This window comes from Miscanthus floridulus, unplaced genomic scaffold (assembly GCF_019320115.1).
Source record: "Miscanthus floridulus cultivar M001 unplaced genomic scaffold, ASM1932011v1 fs_875_5_6, whole genome shotgun sequence".
NCBI lineage: Eukaryota > Viridiplantae > Streptophyta > Magnoliopsida > Poales > Poaceae > Miscanthus > Miscanthus floridulus.
Genome location: NW_027097386.1, coordinates 17,307 through 38,557, shown reverse-complemented (window position 1 = coordinate 38,557; position 21,251 = coordinate 17,307). Strand labels below are relative to the sequence as shown.

At 47.0% G+C, this 21,251-nt stretch overlaps 1 protein-coding gene across 2 annotated transcripts; it reads left to right on the top strand.

Annotated features, from left to right (window-relative positions):
• Positions 1 to 228: 228 nt before the first annotated feature.
• LOC136533393 (uncharacterized) lies at positions 229 to 1,640 on the top strand. Of its 2 annotated transcripts, none has more exons than XM_066525951.1 (2): positions 229 to 757; positions 999 to 1,640. In XM_066525951.1, exon 2 carries the CDS (start codon positions 1,026 to 1,028, stop codon positions 1,380 to 1,382), a length of 357 nt encoding a protein of 118 aa, XP_066382048.1. In that variant the 5' UTR covers positions 229 to 757; positions 999 to 1,025; the 3' UTR covers positions 1,383 to 1,640. The 2 variants fall into 2 exon arrangements, with proteins under 2 accessions (XP_066382048.1, XP_066382047.1); XM_066525950.1 differs by having other exon boundaries at positions 725 to 828.
• Positions 1,641 to 21,251: the final 19,611 nt, after the last annotated feature.

Genomic DNA, 21,251 nt, shown 5'->3' with positions numbered 1-21,251 from the left:
AGACCGTACCAGAAGTTTTTCACCCTTTCTTATATAGCATGGGGTTAGAGTTACATACATGTGTGACTCCTAATGGTCAAAGGTACTATTGCCACCAGTAAGTAATTATCACATCCAACTGATGCAACACTATTGGGATGACGGTTGTTAGAGCCGGCTCCTGTCTTAGCCGGATTCATGCGGATGGTAGGCACAAACTGCATGTCACTCTGGTTAGACTGTCTCCAACAGACTTGGCAAAACGAGACGCAAACTCAAAATACGTTGTCTACAGTGTTTTCGGTGAAAGAAACATGCTCCAACGGACGACGCAAACAGACCACCCATTATGCGTAGCAGGCGAATCGCAATGCAAATAAGCGTCGCCTCTCTCCACGACGCAAATCTCCGGTACGCGGACGACGACGGCGAGGCCGTGCGCTCCTCTCTTCCTCCTCCTCTCCCCTTGCTGCTCCCCCCTCCCCTCCACGCCCCTGCGCGGGAGCGCGCCCGGAGCTGCGTGCGGCACGGACGCCGCCGTCGCCTGCGATTGCTTCCTCCACAGGCGGGCTTCCTACGTCGCCGCTCGTGGGGGCCGGTTCCGGCGCCCCATGGTCGCCAGCCCCTCCTCGCACGGGATTCGCGTCGTCCTGTGTCGTCGACGCCCCTCAGCCGCCGGGGCCGACGTCTCCTTGGCCTAGGACGCTGCTGCTGGCACGGCTCCTGATTGATTGATTTCCTCCAGCATTCAGCAGCGCTCACAGTCACAAGCTTACAGGTTAAGCAACGGCGAGGGGTAGGGAGTGAAAGAGGCTCAGGTGCTCAGCGTTCATGGAGAACCGCAAGGAGGTATGGGCATGAGCACGATTCCTGGGGAAAGTTGTTCTCACTTTCTTGATATCTTGGGGAAATCTTGCTTCGATTCTGAGCTACTTGCCCTTCCTTCCTTCCGTCCGTATTTTGACCCCACCTGGGCGGGGCAGCAATCTGAATCGGCCCGCTGCTTTCCGTTCCTGCAGGAGCAGCAGGGCGCGGCGGTTGGGTGGATGACCGTGCCGGCGTTCGGGGAGTGGGACGTCAAGAACGGCGCCGTGCCGGACTACTCCATGGACTTCTCCAAGATCCGCGAGATGCGCAAGCAGAACAAGCGCGAGCTCTCCAGGGCCAGCCTCGGCGGCGACGAGGACCTCCTCCAGCAGCAGCAGCAGAGTAGCAAGGCGCAGCCGCCCAACTCTGCCGCCCCTCACCTGGAAGCCACCGCCGCCGTCGTCACGTCATCCACCGGCGCCCCGTCGACACATCCACCGCCGGGGATAACCACGGAGGAGGTCCAGCGGCCCGCAGACAACGACGGCGAGGCCGTGCGCTCCTCTCTTCCTCCTCTTCTTGGCTGGCGGCGGTAGGGGCAGGGGCCGCGCGGTTGGGCTGGAGGACGAGCTAGCTCCCACGGCGACGGCCGCCCCGGACCCCGCTCCTCTTCATCCTCAACGCCGGCAGCCACTCCCTTCTTCCTCAAGCTCCTCCTCGGACGACGGCGAGGCGGGCCCACGGCGGGGCGCGGCCAGGCGAGGAGCGGGCGGCGCTTGGACTTTTGCGTCCGTCGTTGGAAACGTAAAGTATTGGGTGCCCCGACCTTTTTCCTGTGCACGACCTAAACCAAGAATGCGTTTCATATTTGGGTTCGCACGATTGGAGACAGTCTTAGGTAGGATAGTACTATAACAGTGCCAGACATTGATGAGGAAAACAACCTTTGTTATTCACTGGTCCGTCATGCGCGCCTTCGGACGCGCCGGCGATTAAACGGAAATCAAAACATGCAGTAACGACGTTTATATCTTGAAATTGATGGGATGCTAAAATCTAGATTTTTCCGTCTTCCACAAATAACGTAGGCTACAACTATACTAATCATCCCGAGACATGAACTTTCTCAAAGTGCCCTAAATGAAGCGGCACTGAGAGGGAAAACCAAAGCTATATTAGATTAAAATATTGCTTTCCTAGACCATAAATATTTTGCAAGCATATCTTTAATCACATCTAGGAGAAAGTCACATCTTTGCAGCTGTGCATATATGAAATAATAAGATTCAATAAAATATGGTAGGCGAACGAACATAACAAATTCCGCTGATACTTTAGTGCCCTTTAATTTCATTTACTTTGGTGCTGCGTGTGCAGCAAACATACTATATGCAGCAGCACACAATGTAACTTGCACATGGAAAGTTCAATTTCAATCGTTCTGTGCAATGCAATGACTAAGAAGGACATGGTTACACACCTATAACAATTGAAAAAAGACTAAAGACTACTTTGGTCATGAAAATTCGGTTGGTTATGTGGGAAAACAACCAGAATAATGAAAAGGAGACGTCGCATTATACATTTTTTAGTGGGCAGTGGGTAAAATATATGTTTCAAATACAAATGTTATACTGGCTATACAATATATTATGTCACTGCCATTCGGAGGCACAAACACCAACCATCGAGAAATTAGCGTCAAGGCTAACCTTTTTTCATGATGCCAGAACGTAGCAGGTAGCTTCCAATTTCTCTATTATCTTGTTGACGATCCTATGACTTAGGAAACCAAACCTAAAAAGTTGACACCAAATTAGGAAACAAAGAACATTTTTTCATGCTGCTAGATTGTACGATTGATTTATAGAAGGGGACAATGCTCCTTTCCAATTTAAAAGGCCATCACCTGGGGCTGTAGCGCGGCAAGCCAACTGGAAGCGAAGAATCGAAGGACATAGCAGGAGGATGAAATACAAATAACTGAGTAATGGTCGTGGCGTCGATGAAGCGAAGCCAAGCGCCGGCAATGCGGAGGAGTAAGACCCGGCGTCGCTGAATCAAAGGTCAGCGCCGGCAGCAAGAACGGAATCTTGTTTGGTTCTGGCATTGCATCGAGCAGCTGAAAGGCACAGAAGGACCTAACAATTATCTAAACAGGGAAAAAAATTTAAATGGAACCCAGATACCTAGGCATAGCAGTGTTGAGGCAAGACAGGCCTGGAAATCAAGAATTGGATTGAATGAGCATAATCATCTCCATCAGCAAATCTACATGGCTCCACCGTCTCGATCTATTCGTCCTGGGCATACACAGAGGCCAGAGAGAAGGAACGGAAGAGGATAACAAAATACTATAGAGAAATATTACCTGCACAAATCTTGCGCAACCCTCAGCGCGGCTCACAGTGTAGCCTGGGCACACCTAGCTGAGACGTCGTAGCAGTAGGCAGAGGCGTATTTGCTGCACGACATGTTAGTCATGGAGAATCGCGAGGTAGGGTTTCTTGAGGTAGAGGAGCAAACGCGGACCGGCGTGAGGAGGCGGCACTGGGGGCTGGCACTCCCGTGACATCCAGCGCAGGCCGCTCGCGGCGAGGCATGGCCAGGGACGGCCACCGGCAGGGCCGACGTGCTGCAGTGTGCCGTAGGCCGGAGGTGCCGTGCCACCGCGAGCGCGCCGCACGCCAAGGCTCTGTGGCGCCGAGGGCCGGCCGACACGAGGCGACGTCTAGAGAGAGGAGAGGAAGAGGGAGAGGGAGAGGAAGGCAGGGCGCGGCCCAGCGGAAGCGGCGGCGGTCGGGGCGACGAGCGAGGGAGAGAACGAGCGAGGAGAGGGACGGGATATTTTGAGAAGCCTCAGGAAGGTGAAGCAGAAGCCGTATATATATTTGGCTGATCAGATTCGAACGATAAGCTAGAGAAGCTAGGAAAAAGCAAAGTGGAAGCCAAAGCAGGTGAAGAGAATCAGGAGGAGCCGCTCCTGATAAAATCTGATCGAAGAGATCTGGGCCGTTCAACGGGAGATCAGACGGACGGGGGAATCTGGGATGGCGTGGACAGGGCTTCTGCGAAGGAAGCTGACGCAGTTGGTGGAGTGAACGTGTACCGTCGATCTCATAATCCGACGGCTGAATGATTTCAGGGTGACGTGGCCACCCTGGTTGGCGGCCAAACCTTCCCGGTTTGATAATAAGAGATTGGTTCGTGAGACCCTATCTTGTGAGCTTATTCATACTAGCACTATTCATAGTATGTTCCTTATTATTCTTGCTTGTGTTGTTTGATTAACAGACATGAATTAGCCTTTGTGGTGAGGTCAATCGGGCAATGCATGGTTCATAACTAGAGGAGACATGGTGCTTCGATTGTAGAGTTTGAGTCCTTGTAACCAGAAGAAGAATCATGTGTGTCAAATCTCCACCAAATCAAGAGTTACCTTGATGGAAGATTGGGCATCCCCATTTCATCAGGCATGACCATCCATGTGCCCAGTTCTCTGTATGGCGGCAACATGGCATGTCCTATAGCATGCTCTGGTGTAGTGTTGATACATAATCAAGTACTTCTTGCCCTCTGAATTGGCTGCCCACAATGCACAGGCTACATGTTTCGCTGGTGCTTCTACTTGGGTGCTTCCGTACGCTGGGTGTACCGGTGGATGAGGCACTCCTAGGTCGGGTCCATCCCTAGCCAGTCAGTTCATCCAACCCTATTCCTGAAAGTCAGATATGATCTCGGGGAGTATACTCGAGGACTATGCACTCATCAGACCTACACTCTTGTGTTTATTTTAAACATGGAGTTTATGAACTTAGTGCTACATTATATCATTTTAAATGAACGTGTGAATTGTGATATTGATTAGGTGCGTAGATCATAATTGTTATATATGATATATAAAGTGATTTAAAAAATACCGTTGAACAAGCATTGAAAGCTGTCGACACAGAATTTTGTCCCGTGCCGAGGACACACGTAGCAAGCCGGAAGGGTCCGCTCGATGGAGCTGGAGATCCGCCTAGCTTCAGCACAAGGGCGGTCGATCCTGCGCACTACTCCCGAGACGTGCCAGTCAATTTGACCCTACAATTGACAATGAGAGAACGCTTATCAGTAATTAAGGGCGGGACTTGCCGGTGTTGCCAGACAGTCCCGAATGTGCGGCTCTAAGAGCCGATATGAAAGGAAATCGACTAAATAGTCGATTCCAGCATATTCATGAGAATAAATCGGTTAAAGCTCATTGGGTTGTATAAGAAGAATCGGTTATCATTCAAGATAAATGTCGTTATTTGAGCAAATATTAATTAATGGCAATAAGATGTCAACAATGATTGGTTTAAACTAAGCCAATGACTGTAAGTAACTGAACTTCTTTATAAAAGAAATAGTTCATCATCATTCAACCATTTAATAGAAATAAATCTAATGAACATATTAGATATCATATATCGCTATGACTAGTGGGGCATGAGGCAGAATCATGCAGGCCGTAGAAACAATAATAGACTCGACGACCCTAACTTATTACTAATATCAGTGGGGCATGAGGCAGAATCATGCAGGCCGTAATACAATAATAAGATCATGTGGCTAACACATCTTTCAACTTATCGCTACTTCAACGATCTCGTGATGCGAACTGTTCGTGAAAGCGCTCGATATCGGCTAAAACAGCCGATTCAGGCATAACACACAGTTAAAGTCATGCCTTATCAGGAATAGATCTACCAAATAACGATCCTCACTCCACGGTGTTAACAGTGGGGTGTGAGGCAGAATCACACAGGCCGTGATAATAGGCCATGAAACGGTTCTCGCTAGCCAATAAATCTACTCAAGACGTAACATACTTTAACCACAAGCTATGTGTGATCAAGACTGACGTAAAACAACCTCTGTTGATGATGAGGTGAGATTGGCAACCTCTGTTCATAATGATGACCTATTCTGACTCGCCTATAGGTCCGTTGTGAATGACAGCCTTCATCCTTTCCTCAGGATCGGCAAACCCGCTGATGTTGCATCCTCCGCGCCGGCTTCATCATCGGGTTCTTCCAACTCATGACGGCGATGATGCCCGGCGCTTCTTCAGAGAATGGAGGGTAGCCGAGGACCGCTATTCCGAGGTGATTCGGAACAACGGCCAGCTTGAGATTCGTCTAGGGGTCTTCCAAGCGACCCTTAATGCGGCTGAGGAGGAGGCCAGCGCCGTTCGAGCGCGACTGGCTGAGTCTGACGCCGTGGTAGCAGGTAAGATGAGTTCCATGAATGTTTCTATTTTGGTTTCCATTGCCTTTGTCTTGATATTCTTCTGCAATCGCCAGCTCAAACGATGCAATTGGAGTCTCTCCAATTGGCGGCAAACGCGGCCGTGGACATCGTCAATGCTAGGGGTTCCCTCATTGACGCTCGTCTCCAAGACATCTCGGCCCGCGTCCAGGAGATTGCCCTTCACGGCGTTTATCACGGCACGTCGGTGGCGCTAACTGCGGTGCAGGTCCAAACTGGGCATGATCTCCACGCCATGGAGGTTGGCTTCCCGATTGGAGATGGCCCTGAGGGACATGAAGATTTGATAGAAGATTTCACCGCAGCGGCGGAGGCCATCGTGGACATTACACCCGCTCAGGATGTGGTGAACAAAGTCTTTGACTAGATTATACTTAGGAGAACCAGTGAACAAAGACTTCTCTTTCATGAATGCGCCTCAGTGCAATGCCCTTGTGTATGATTGTTTTTATTTTTTGTTTTTGCTCTATAGGCGATACATATCGTATCGGCTTTTATTGTCTTTGAAGATTTTCATTTTTTGAACTAGAGGCGATACCCTCCTGGTATCGGCTATTAGAGCCGAGAACGAATCGGCTATCAAATATTGACCAGATGTTAGGATAACGTCCCTCAGAACTTTTCATATCAAAGTTTAAACGGTTAATCAACCCAGGTCAAGCATTCTATTAAGAAAAATAGAACTTCTTTAAGGAATCCATTAACTCTGAATCGCACTTACAATTTGACTCAACATCCACATATGTCGGCCTAAACTCATCTCTAGGACTCAATGCTTATTTTTTCCTTTAATCCAATGACCGGCGTGAAGCCATGATTTTTCTACTAAAACAAACTCTTAGAGCTGATCGCTTGCATAGGTTGTTGGCTTTCATTGCTGATCTTAATGAAGCCTCCTTCCCATGACTTGCTAGAAAAACATTCAAAGTCTTCTAGTTCCTAAAAAACTGGATCGACTGTTGCGATGCTCACGGACTCATCAGCGCGAACCAGTTCGACATCATCCCCATGCCATTGAATCAAACACTAATGCATGTGAAAGCATCTCGGCCCCTAGTTGGGTTTCAGTGATTAAATGCAATACAAGATTACTATGACTAACGTGTGTTTTGCAGAGGCAATTAAGTTAGGTCATGGTAATGAAGATCATTTGGGCAATCAAAGTTGTCATGCCTCCTCGATGGAAATCATTTCGGTTTTCAAAGGATGGACGACAAGGTTAAGGATGACTAGTTCTAAGTGTCGATTGGAGTTGGAGAGACACTTAGAGTAGTTTAGGACTTTGTTTTTCCTTTGGCCGTACTATTAAGGGGGGTATGGACGGGTAGCTTGACCTAGTTGAGTCTAGTGAGTTAGGTGTGGTGCACACTTGTTAAAACTAGCTCTAGGTAGCTCCTACGAAGCCCTTTGATCCCATGGAGCAAACTTTATTCACAAATGATCGAGAGTTGGAAGTGAATGGAGGGTCAAATACTGACCGGACGCTGGCTCCGGTGTGACCGGACGCTGGCCGCAGGGTCCGGTCAGTTCATTTGACCGAGGAGAACAAATCTGGTGTGACCGGACGCTGGAAGGTCAATGTGACCGGACGCTGAGGGCCAGCGTCCGGTCAACTCCAGTAAGGGTCCAGACTTGAGAAAGTGTGACCGGACGCGTCCGGTCAATACTGACCGGACCCTGAGTATCCAGCGTCCGGTCGAGTACAGTAAGCATCCAAGAGCGACCGGACGCGTTTGGTCATTACTGACCAAACCCTGACAGCGTCTGGTCATCACTTGAAAACTGTTGCGCGGGTTGAACTGACCGGAGCGTCCGGTCAGCATGACCGGAACGTCCGGTCACCCCGCAGAAGCTCATAACGGTTCGTTTTTCAGGCTGTCTTATAAATAGATGCTCCACTCGTGTGTGGAGTTACTTTTGCTCATTTCAATAGCTGAGAAACAAGTTTGTGAGTGCCAAGAAGAGCAAGGTCCTAGTGAGGTGTTTGTGATTTGAGAATCCAAGAGTGAAACCTCATTAGTGAATCAAGAGTAGACAAGTGTGCATCCATCTTCTCATTAGGCTTCACGTGGTCAAGTGAGAGTTCATGCTTGTTACTCTTGGTGATCGCCATCACCTAGACGGCTTGGTGGTGATTGGGAGCTTGGTGTTCACCCGGCGGAGCTTGTGGGTGACCCAACTCAAGTTGTGAGCAGCTTTGGGTGATTCACCGCGATGGAGTGTCGAAGAATCAACCCATAGAGAGCACTTGATCCTTGCGCGGATCAAGGGGGAGCTACACCCTTGCGTGGGTGCTCCAACGAGGACTAGTGGGGAGTGGCGACTCTCCGATACCTCGGCAAAACATCACCGCGTTTCTCTCTCCATTTACTTTGAGCATTTACTTTAAGTATTTACTTTGAGCAATTCAATACTTGTCTTTATATTCATAGAATTGCCATGCTAGAGTAAGTTTGGAACATAGGTTGCAAGTCTTTTGTGCGTAAATTTGATAGAAACACTTTTCTAGGCACAAGGGGTTAATTGGGCTATCCGTAGGATTTGATTATTGCAAGAAAATTTAGAATTAGCCCAATTCACCCCCCATCTTGGGCATCTTGATCCTTTCAATTGGTATCAGAGCCTCGTGCTCACGTTTTTAAGCTTAACCGCTTAGAGTAAGATGTCTCACGGGGATGGACCTCCTCCTATCTTCGAGGGGGATGATTTTCCATATTGGAAAATTCGCATGGAGGCATACCTAGAAGCTCTAGACGTTGGAATACTTAGAGCCGCCTCTCAAGGGTTCCCAACACCTAAGAATCCTGCACAACTTCAAGGCGATGAAGTGAACTATGAAAAATGGAATGTAAAGGCTCGCAACACCATCTTTAGAGGTCTTTGCAAAGATGTGTTCAACCGCGTAAGGAACTACAAAGATGCCCATGCACTATGGTCGGACGTTTGTGCGCTCCATGAGGGAACTAAGAGTGAGCGTGAGGAACGCTATCATCTTGTGATTAAAAAGCTAAATTCATTTGAGATGCTTCCCAAAGAATGTGCTAATGAGATGTATTCACATTTGAATGTTCTTGTAGAGGAAGTCAATGGGCTTGGACTTACTCAAATATCGCCATCCGATGTTGTGAGAAAGATCTTAAGTGTCCTCCCCATTGACAAATATGGCCATATTGTGACCGTGCTACACCAAGGTGATCTTTCCACCGCTACACCAACACAAATCTTGGGAAAGATCAATGCTCATGAGATGTACATGCACATCACCCCACAAGATGGCTCATCCTCTACAAAGAAGAAAGAGAAGGACTTAGCATTCAAAGCTAGCCAAGATAAGGGCAAAGCAAGACTTGAGTATGAGAGCTCAAGTGATGAAGATGATGAAGAAAGCCTTGCTCTCATGGTGAAGAAGACCGCCAAGATGCTAAAAAGGCTAAACAAGAGAGGCATCAAGTTTGACGGCAAGAAGAAGAAGTTCTTCACTAGCTCAAGAAGAAAGCCAATCTCCGAGATGGATTGCTACAATTGTGGCGAACTTGGCCATCTAGCTCATCAATGTACAAAGCCCAAGAAAGACAAGTTCAAGAACAAGAACAAGGGCAAGAAAGATGACTCAAGCAATGAAGATGAAGATGAGAAGAAAAAGAACAAGCCATACAAGAAGAGAGATGGCAAAAAGAGGGACTTCTATAAGAAGAAGAAAGGTGGAAAGGCCTACATTGTCGGTGATTGGCTCACGGACATAGATTCATCAAGTGGATCATCCAATGAAGATAGTGATGATGAAAAGGTGGCCGCCATTGCTATTGATCTTGCATCTTCACCGCCACCATCGCTATCATCCTCTACACACCTATGCCTTATGGCCAAAGGTGAACGCAAGGTAACTAAGAGTGATGATAGTAGTGATGATGAACATGCTAGTGATGATGATAGCGATAGCGATGATGATGACTCACCTACATATGATGATCTTGTCAAAATATTAAGAAAATACACTAAGATCATTAGAAAGAGTAGAGCTACAAATGAAAAGCTTGATGCTAAAAATAATTCACTCTTAGCTAAGTGTGATACATTGGAAAAGACTAATGATGAGCTTCGAGAAACTAATGATGCTATATCATCCAAACTCAAGGAGCTCAAATCCTCCAAGAAAGAGCTTAAAGACAAACATGATAAACTTGAGTGGGTGCACAATGAACTCATCACTAGCCACAACAAGCTAAAAGATGAATACACTACTCTTAAGATCAATCATGATACTCTTGTTATTGCTCAAGAATTTTTACCAAATGAGCCACATGATGCTACTAACCATGTTGTCAAGATTGATATAGCTACTTTATGTGATGATTTAATTGATGAAAGCATTGAGCATGGATCTAGTAGCAAAGGCAAGCAAGTGGTTGAGTGCAATGACTATGATGAGTATGTCAAGCTCAAGAGTGACAATGAGAAGCTCATGAAAGATCTTGAAGAGATGAAAAGTCACAACACCATTGTGCTAGAAACTCTTGATCATGACAAAGAGTTGATCCTTGAGAATGAGAAGCTCAAAGAAGAAAACAAGAAACTCAAGGAAGAGAAGAACAATGATATTCTCAAGGAAGAGAACAAGAAGCTCAAGATGGAGAAAGAGCATCTCAAGGTGGGATTGAGCAAGTTTGCTAGAGGCAAGCATCTCCAAAGTGAGCTACTCATGAATACCGTCATGAAGATGGATAGAAGTGGCATTGGATATATGGCAAGTGTAGAGAAGAAGAAGGCCCAAGCTCAACACCAACAATCAAAGCCAAAGCCAAAGCCAAAGAGATGTTTTGAGTGTGGACAAGAAGGCCACTTTGCTCATGAGTGTCAAACTCCACCACCACAACCCTTGCCCAAGCATGCTAGACCCTTTGCTTTCAATGCTCACTACATGCTTAGAAAAGATTCTAGTGGAAAGATGAAAGTCATGTTCTTAGAACCCCCCAACAAGAGTAGGCCTAAGAAGATTTGGGTGGCTAAGTCACTTGTTGAGAAGGTGAAGGGCCCTCAACAAGTTTGGATTCCTAAAGTTTGAATCTCATGTGTGTAGGTGAACTACAAGACTGGTGGAAGTCATTGGGTTATTGATAGTGGTTGCACTCAACATATGACCGGTGATCCTCGTATGTTCACCTCACTAGATGAAGAGGTAGATGGACAAGAGAAAATAACATTTGGAGATAATTCAAAGGGCAAGGTTAAAGGATTGGGCAAAGTGGCAATATCAAATGATCATTCCATCTCCAATGTGCTCTATGTTGCTTCATTAAGCTTCAACTTGCTATCCATTGGGCAATTGTGTGATCTTGGCTTTCAATGCTTATTCACCGAGAAGGAAGTTGTTGTATCCAAGGTAGATGACAATCAAGTGATATTCAATGGATTTAGATACAACAACTTATATCTAGTTGACTTCACCTCTGAAGATGCAAACTTGAAGACTTGCCTATTCACCAAAACAACACTTGGGTGGCTATGGCATAGAAGACTTGCTCATGTTGGGATGAGCTCACTCAAGAAGTTTATGAAGAATGATTTGGTGAGAGGGTTGAAGGATGTGAAGTTTGAGAAGGACAAGCTTTGTAGTGCATGTCAAGCCGGCAAGCAAGATGCAAACACTCATCCAACCAAAGCTTTCATGTCAACCACAAGAGTGCTAGAACTCCTACACATGGATTTATTTGGACCAACAACATACAAGAGTTTGGGAGGAAATCTCTATTGTCTTGTGATTGTGGATGACTATTCAAGGTATACATGGGTGTTCTTTCTTCATGACAAATCCGAAGTTGCATCTTGCTTCAAGAAGTTTGCCAAGAGAGCTCAAAATGAATTTGAAGTGAAGCTCAAGAAGATTAGAAGTGACAATGGGAAATAATTTGACAACACAAATATTGAATCCTATTGTGATGAAGTTGGAATCAAACATGAAGTCTCCGCAACCTATACTCCTCAACAAAATGGTGTAGTTGAGAGGAAGAACCGGACTTTGATCACTCTTGCAAGGACAATGCTAGATGAGTACAACACCCCCGAAGCTCTATGGGCGGAAGCAATCACCACCGCATGTTATGCATCCAACCGCCTATTTCTTCAAAAGTTCCTTGTCAAGACACCTTATGAGTTGCTCAATGGGAAGAAGCCGGACGTCTCCTTCTTTAGGGTGTTTGGTTGCAAATGCTACATCTACAAGAAGCGGCAACACCTAGGGAAGTTTCAAAGATGTTGTGATATAGGTTTTCTTGTTGGTTACTCATTGAAGTCCAAAGTATATAGAGTATTTAATCATGCCACCGGCTTGGTTGAAGAAACATATGATGTGGAATTTGATGAATCTAACGGCTCCCAAGGAGCACATAAGAATCTTGATGATGTAGGTGATGAACCATTGAGGGAGGCTATGAAGAATATTCCGGTAGGAGACATCAAGCCAAAAGATGATGAAGATAATGTACAAGTTATTAACCAACCTTCTTCATCAAGTGTGCCACAAGATGGTGAAAAAGATGGGAGAGTAGAAAATGAAGATACTCATATCTCCCATGAGCAAATGGTGGTACAAGCACAAGATGTTGATGCTCCACAACCTCCTCCTCAAGTGGTCAATAGAAGAAATACACCTCTCCTACAAGATCATCCACAAGATCTCATCATAGGGAGTCCATCAAAGGGTGTAATGACTCGATCTCAAAAACTTACTTCATTTATTGCTCATCACTCTTTTGTCTCTTGCTATGAGCCTACCAAGGTAGAAGAAGCTCTTAAAGATCCAGATTGGATCAATGCCATGCATGAAGAGTTGAACAACTTCACTCGCAATGAAGTTTGGACTCTTGAAGAGCGACCAAAAGGTGCAAGAGTCATTGGAACGAAGTGGGTGTTCCGCAACAAGCAAGATGATCAAGGTGTTGTTGTGAGGAACAAGGCAAGACTAGTTGCAAAGAGGTTCTCTCAAGTTGAAGGTTTGGATTTTGGAGAGACCTTTGCACCGGTTGCAAGATTAGAAGCCATCCGTATCCTTCTTGCATATGCATCACATCATGAAATGAAACTATATCAAATGGATGTGAAAAGTGCTTTTTTAAATGGCTTTATTAATGAACTAGTCTATGTTGATCAACCTCCCAGGTTTGAAGACCCTAGATACCCTAATCATGTTTATAGGTTGTCCAAGGCACTAATGGGCTTAAGCAAGCCCCAAGAGCTTGGTATGAGCGCCTTCGGGACTTCCTTATTGAGAAGGGCTTCACCATTGGGAAGGTCGACACCACACTATTCACCAAGAAGCTTGATGGGCATATCTTCATTTGTCAAGTATATGTTGATGATATCATCTTTGGATCATCAAATGAAGACTCATGCAAAGAATTTGGTGAATTGATGTCGAAGGAGTTCGAGATGTCAATGATTGGTGAGCTTACATTCTTTCTTGGTTTTCAAGTCAAGCAAATGAAAGAAGGCATCTTCATCTCTCAAGAGAAATATACAAAAGATCTTCTCAAGAGATTCAAGATGGATGAATGTAAGCCAATCAAGACACCAATGCCTACAAATGGACATCTCGACCTAGATGAGGGAGGTAACCCGGTTGATCAAACTCTCTACCGTTCTATGATTGGTAGCTTGTTATATTTAACCGCATCTAGGCCCGACATCATGTTTAGTGTGTGTATGTGTGCTAGATTTCAAGCTAGTCCTAAGGAAACATATTTAATTGCCGTAAAAAGAATCCTTAGGTATCTTAAGCACACACCAAGCATTGGCTTTTGGTATCCTAAAGGAGCTTTATTTGAATTAATTGGCTATTCCGATTTGGATTACGTCGGATGCAAAGTTGATAGAAAGAGCACATCCGGAGAGTGCCATTTGCTTGGTAGATCACTTGTGTCTTGGTCCTCCAAGAAACAAAATTGTGTGGCTTTGTCCACCGCCGAAGCGGAATACATTGCCACGGGTGCTTGTTGTGCACAAATACTATACATGAAACAAACTTTGCTAGACTATGGTGTAGTTCTAGAAAAGGTACCTCTTTTGTGCGATAATGAAAGTGCGGTAAAACTTGCAAATAATCCAGTTCAACACTCTCGCACCAAGCACATAGATATCCGCCATCACTTTCTAAGAGATCATGTTGCTAAAAATGATATATCACTAGAAGGTGTAAGATCCGAAGATCAATTAGCGGATATCTTCACTAAACTGCTAGATGAGGTTACATTTTGTAGATTACGGAATGAGCTCAATGTACTTGATTTTAGTAACTTCACTAAAAACTGAGCTTGTGTTGTCCCTTGCATTCATTGTAATATACAACATCCTTGATTTGTGGCAATGCATATAGGGCTTGTCTAACATGGTTAAGATAACCGCCAAAAAGCATGTGAAGAAGCTTAACCTTGGATCAAACTTGACAAGCAACTAGATTTACTTACAAGTACTGCATATGCATAAATGTTGTTCTGTCATTTTGTTCCATTTGCCCTCTTGTTGCCTATTTTCTTAAAAAGAATTATAGCCTAAGGCAAGATATTTTGAAAAATATGAGGGTTTGAGAGAGATCACTCACATCAGTCCCAATTGGTGCTTATTTGGATCTTATTCAAGTTGGGACTTAATTGGGAACAGGCAGCGCAAAGGAAGTTTGAAGATTTGCTGGAAAAGGTGCACCGGATGCTGCACCGGACGCTGTTGTCCAGCGTCCGATCAGTTCACAGGAGGTGAACTGCTGCCGAAGGAGTGACCGGATGCTGCGTTTGTGCGTCCAGTCAGGAAGGGATCCAGCGTCCGGTCGATCGAAGGAAGAATAGGCAGTACTGACCGGACCCTGCCTGCGTCCGGTCATGGACCACCGGACACGTCCGGTCAGTGGATCTCACGCGGCTTCAGGACTCTTTTTTTCGTTTCCTTCTCTGTCGTGTCAGGGGATCTATTTATTTCGGCCATACCACGCCTGTTTCCCCATGACCTAGCCCAAGCTGTCATTGCCGCCGCCTCCTGCGCCTCCACAGCTCGCCACCGCATAGCCCGCGCCGAGCACCTGCCTCCACTGCCAACCGCCGCGCAGCAAGCTCCGCCCGAGCCTCCCCGCAAGCCACCGTGCCACCATAGCACCGTGCCCTCCACGCTGCCGCACTGCCCTGTCCGCGCCCCTGCTCTACCTCTTGCCGGAGTCATCGTGCCCTAGCCTGAGCAGAGCGCTGCCTCTCTAGGTCACCACCAGGCAGTGCCTTCCTCGCCGTCGTTTTCTTCGGTAAGGACGTGCCTTTGAACCCGCATTTAGTTGCCTATGACCTAGATTGAGTTCATCAAGCATTGATTTCACATTATGTCAGTGCCATTGATTCACTGCTTACCCTAACCCTAGCTCGGTTCCGAGGATCCCCCGCGTGACATCTCATCTTTTCTCGGATCGCCGTTAATCAGGTAGAAAGCCATTCGATTCAAGTTCGTATCTACATTGCTTTCTCTATTAGGGTTTCACATCTATTAGATATATTGTATTTATTTGTATATCCATCTATTCTATTGTGCAGCGTGTCATGCCGTTGAGTTTTGTGTGACAGTTGTCAGATAACTCAGGGCCAAGCTCGCGAGTATGGACCGAGGCCAAGCCTTGAAAGCGGTAGTTTGACAGTTAGTCTTGGTCAGTGATAGCTCATCATCTTGTCAGATCAAATGGCTCGCACCAAGAATGTCAGAGGTGGTCCAGGCGACGATGATCGAAGGCTCCTACCTCGCCAGCCTACAGATCCAAAAGGCAAGGCAACAAAGAAGACTGCATCCAAGAAGAGGAAGTACCCAGATAGAGAGACAGCCAGAGCAGCAGCAGTTGCAGAGGCAGCAGACCATGCCGAGAGAGGTGGTGCTTGTAGTAGAGTTGTCATTGCAGATCAGCAGGTTTCACCAGCAGTAAGAGCTGCGATTGAGGAGGTTGAGCGACGTCATGGTAGTCTAGCTGGGACCGCCACGTTTGCAGGATGACAGGTTGCCATTGAAGAGGGTCAGTCAGCAGAGCAGGAGCCAGTTCAGTAGACTCAGGAGGGCGAGCAGGCACAACAGACCCAGGAGGCCGAGGGGACAGAGCCGGCACCCTAGCTTCGCCGCTCTGGACGGACCCATGTACTAGTCTCGCTGAGGCCGCCGACACAGCCGAGGGAATCACGTCCACCACCTAGACCACAGGGTCCACCTCCAGTGGTGCATCTCGACTTGAGGGCCACCATGGCCAGACAGGTTCAGTAGCTGCGATTTGTAGAGTTTGAGGTTTGGTTTCCTCCGAGGAGGGATGAGAGAGCAGCTGAGGGTTTCTACATGCCACTATAGGAAGATTTCTACAATGCTTATCTCAATAGTGGGGCAGTGTTCATATCTCAGAGAGTCTGCCGCATAGAGTCTATTATGGCAGCAGCCGGAGAGCACATTCGGCCTTACTTATCATATTTGCCAGGGTTGACAGATTTGATTGGACGGACGGGAATATATGTACCATCTTGGGTTCGTTAGTTTTATGCTTCACTCTTCATCGATCCACATCATAGATTTATTCACTTTACTTTCAGAGGCAGAGACTACAGAGTGACGAGTGGGAGGGCTAGAGAGATACTGAGGCTATAGGATCAGCCTATCAAGATGCATGAGGTTTGTTATGGACAGCAGGAGCCTCCCAGGCGTCCTCATGGAGGGTTGGTGCCCCCTACAGATTTAGTGCGACATTGCTTCAAGGAGCCCTTTGGTGAGGGGTCGAGCAGGAACCCCAGTGACTTGACTCCTACAGCGAGAGTGCTAGAGGCCATTATCAGGAGGACACTGCTTCCTAGGTTGGGATACAGAGAGGGCCTGACTCGCTTACAGCTCTAGCTTCTCAATGCCCTGATGCAGCAGACTGTATTTGATATCTGGGACCTCCTTCTTTTAGAGATGGAGGATACAATAGCTGAGGGATTCAAGGGTCGCAGGTAGCTTCCCTATGCTCACTGGATCACGTTTCTCATCCACAGAGTAGTGCTTGATAAGCCCCTAGGTATGATGGATGAGTATACAGGTGCCACCACAGAGTTCCCAACTTACAACTTGTCACAGAGGATCAGACACAGCACTCCTCAGGCACCCAGACAGCCTAGCCATCGTCCCGACGTGCCAGAGTCCACAGCTCAGCAGGATGAGATTATTAGAGGGATTGCAGCCACTGAGGAGGAGGAGCTAGAGGCACAGCAGGAGGTGAGCGAGTATAGTGACAGCTCTGACGACGACTACCAGCCTATTCCTCAGATGCCTCCATGCAGACACGATGCAGAGGTCGGTAGCTCCAGTTCTGCTCCACCTGCTCCACAGACAGACCCTGCTCTCATTGCTATTCTTGAGTGGATGCAGCAGACACAGGATAGATAGGCACAGGAGACAGCTGCTACTTTTGCCCAGTTTCAGGCTCGATAGGATGAGTTCTAGAGGTAGCAGCATGTCATGTAGCAGCAGCAGCAGCAGATACTCTTGCAGCAGCAGCTTATGGGTTTCATGCAGCATGTAGTGACAGCTCTTGGGGCCCCACAGCCATAGCCTTTGCCTCAGCTTACTCAGCCTGCTACCACTTCGACGACTCTAGTAGTACAGCCCAGTGGGCTCCAGAGTCAGGGACAGCCTCCAGTTCAGTTTGCTTCACCTCTTGTACATGTGTCCTAGTGGTTAGCCTCACCCATGGTAGCCCCGCAGTTCACTCCACTTCAGACGGGCTTCACATCAGAGCAGTCACCCTCGCTATTTGTGCCTGACACATCAGTCTCCAGGAGTCTTGGAGCATCTTTCAGCGAGCTGACTGGCATGCCCACACCACCTCATATGCATGCCGCTGGTCCTTCTACAGTAGCCCCAGTCGCAGTGACTACTCAGAGGCTTCCTAGCTCAGTCGCATCATCAGATCATACAGATGTACCAGCAGCTTCACAGGCAGCACCTGTCCCAGCTCAGACCCAGACCGCTTCAGCGACACTTCCTGCCACAGAGGGTCAGTCAGTTTAGAGCTCAGGGTCAGATGATGATGGCACCCAGTTCCAGCTTGCTCCTCGCACCTCAGCGCCCGGCTCGTCCGCTGCAGCCCTGCCGACCGACCCCTAGGTTTTGGTGTTTGACGCCAAAGGGGGAGAGGGTTCGAGTATGTAGACTCAGGGGGAGCTACATTTAGGGGGAGCTAGTTATATAGTATTAGCTTATTATATACTTTTGGAGTTTTATTTGTGTGATACACTATTACTTTTGCATTTGTGTGTTTACTTTCACGCATATTATTCTATCTATGTGATAGTGTTATCTATATGATTGTGATATATGACATGTGTGCTCTCTACTTTACATTATTTATATGTCATATCACTTGTGTTATTGCTCATTTGCCTTTGCTTCCGTGTTTATACTCCGATGCAAATGAGCTTTGTTAATCGTACTCATGCTTAATTCACATCCTTTGAGTACATTGTGTTGGCTTGGGTCATATAAGCTTGACTAACACTTTTGTTCTTATCGACAAAAGCTTATATGAACCAAGCCCATCAAAAACCTGACTCTTTCACATACTCGAGGTGGTATTGTTATCAATCACCAAAAAGGGGGAGATTGAAAGCATCTAGGCCCCTAGTTGGGTTTCGGTGATTAATGACAATACAAGATTACTATGACAATACAAGAGTTGGAAGTGAATGGAGGGTCAAATACTGACCGGACGCTGGCTCCGGTGCGACCGGACGCTGGCCGCAGGGTCCGGTCAGTTCATTTGACCGAGGAGAACAAGTCTGGTGTGACCGGACGCTGGAAGGTCAATGTGACCAGACGCTGAGGGCCAGCATCCGGTCGACTCCAGTAAGGGTCCAGACTTGAGAAAGTGTGACCGGACACGTTCGGTCAATACTAACCGGACCCTGAGTATCCAGCGTCTGGTCGAGTACAGTAAGCATCCAAGAGCGACCGGACGCGTCCGGTCATTACTGACCGGACCCTGACAGCGTCCGGTCATCACTTGAAAACTGTTACGCGGGTTGAACTGACCGGAGCGTCCGGTCACCCCGCAAAAGCTCATAACGGTTCGTTTTTCAGGCTGTCTTATAAATAGAAGCTCCACTCATGTGTGGAGTTACTTTTGCTCATTTCAACAGCTGAGAAACAAGTTTGTGAGTGCCAAGAAGAGCAAGGTCCTAGTGAGGTGTTTGTGATTTGAGAATCCAAGAGTGAAACCTCATTAGTGAATCAAGAGTAGACAAGTGTGCATCCATCTTCTCATTAGGCTTCGCGTGGTCAAGTGAGAGTTCGTGCTTGTTACTCTTGGTGATCGCCATCACCTAGATGGCTTGGTGGTGATTGGGAGCTTGGTAGTTCACCCAGCAGAGCTTGTGGGTGACCCTAACTCAAGTTGTGAGCGGCTTTGGGTGATTCGCCGCGATGGAGTGTCGAAGAATCAACCCGTAGAGAGCACTTGATCCTTGCGCGGATCAAGGGGGAGCTACACCCTTGCGCAGGTGCTCCAACGAGGACTAGTGGGGAGTGGCGACTCTCTGATACCTCGGCAAAACATCGCCGCGTTCTCTCTCCATTTACTTTGAGCATTTACTTTAAGTATTTACTTTGAGCAATTCAATACTTGTCTTTACATTCATAGAATTGTCATACTAGAGTAAGTTTGGAATATAGGTTGCAAGTCTTTTGTGCGTAATTTGATAGAAACACTTTTCTAGGCACAAGGGGTTAATTGAGTTATCCGTAGGATTTGATTATTGTAAGAAAATTTAGAATTAGACCAATTCACCCCCCCCCCCTCTTGGGCATCTTGATCATTTCAGTACTTACGGTTACTAGGATCCAAAGGATCAGGTGAAGGATTAGGACCCAAGTAACCAGTAAATAGAGGCGTCAAAGTGTTCATAGCCTTAGCATTAGAAGAAGCAATGTCTAGAGTGATAGAGAAAATCTTGTCAATCAGACAATACTCCTCAACCACAGCAATAATTCTTCCAACAATATTTTCACCAGAATATTTAACCTCAGTCAGCCTAAGACCAATAACCCTTTTTTGTAACTCTCAATCAGCATTCACATAGTGAGCAACAACACTAATATAGTCCTCCTTAGCATTACCAGACCAAATGTCTAAAGTCAAAGCAACAGAAGAAGTAGCATGCAACATAAAATTCTTAAGCTTATCATGACTTTTAGTAAACAGCTTACCAAGATCTCTAGTGATGGTCTATTTAAAAACCTTGGCAAACCTAGGGTTATGAGCAAGAACAATGTAATCCTCCCAGACCTGTGTCTCACCTATACCTAATGGAAGGTCAAGCCTAGCAATCAACCGACACAACTCAGATCGAGCAACAGCAGGATTGTAGTCTTAGTTATGCATAGATCCATCAGGATTGAAAGAAAGCCTAGACTGAACCCTAGCAGTGTGATCAACCTTTTTCCTACAAAATTCTTGGTGCCTAATCAAATGGCCAGTGCCAGTAGAAGATCTAGCAGACAATTTACTCTTATACATTTTACAGATAGCAGTAGTTCGAACCTTTTGACCATTCACAGTCTCATAGATCGCATCAAAATCAACCCAGACACTAGATTTACGCTTACCAAGACATGAGGTACCATCTATGCTGTTGGAGCCGACCGGCGTCCCTGTCGCCGATGGCGTCGGCTCCATCCCTCCACCACCGTCGCCACCGTCCAGATCGATCAGAGCAGAGCCGCTACCGACATCGATACCCAACAACACAACAGCGTCGTCACGGATGTCGTTGTCGTCCTCGAGGACCAGCCCTACCGCGATCAGGTCATCATTGCCGGTGAGTGGATAGATGACATCGTCGTCATTCGCCATGGCGACCTTGACTGCGAACGGCTGATCTCTAGCACCGTTCCTCAACGGTGCGCACGGCCGCCGTGCCTGGTCTATGCCACAGGAAGAGGACGAGGCATCAGTAACCGACCTACGTGGAGGAGAAAAACAGAGAGTCAGAGAGATAGACATACAGATCCAGGGTTAGTTGTTCAGTGGAAGAGACAGAAGAAGTGAAGAAGACAGATCTAGGGTTAGGGTTAGGATTAGTGGACTACCTACGCAACCGGAGCCCGGTGCCGGAGATGACGAGGGCCACCCAGAGGAGAGACAC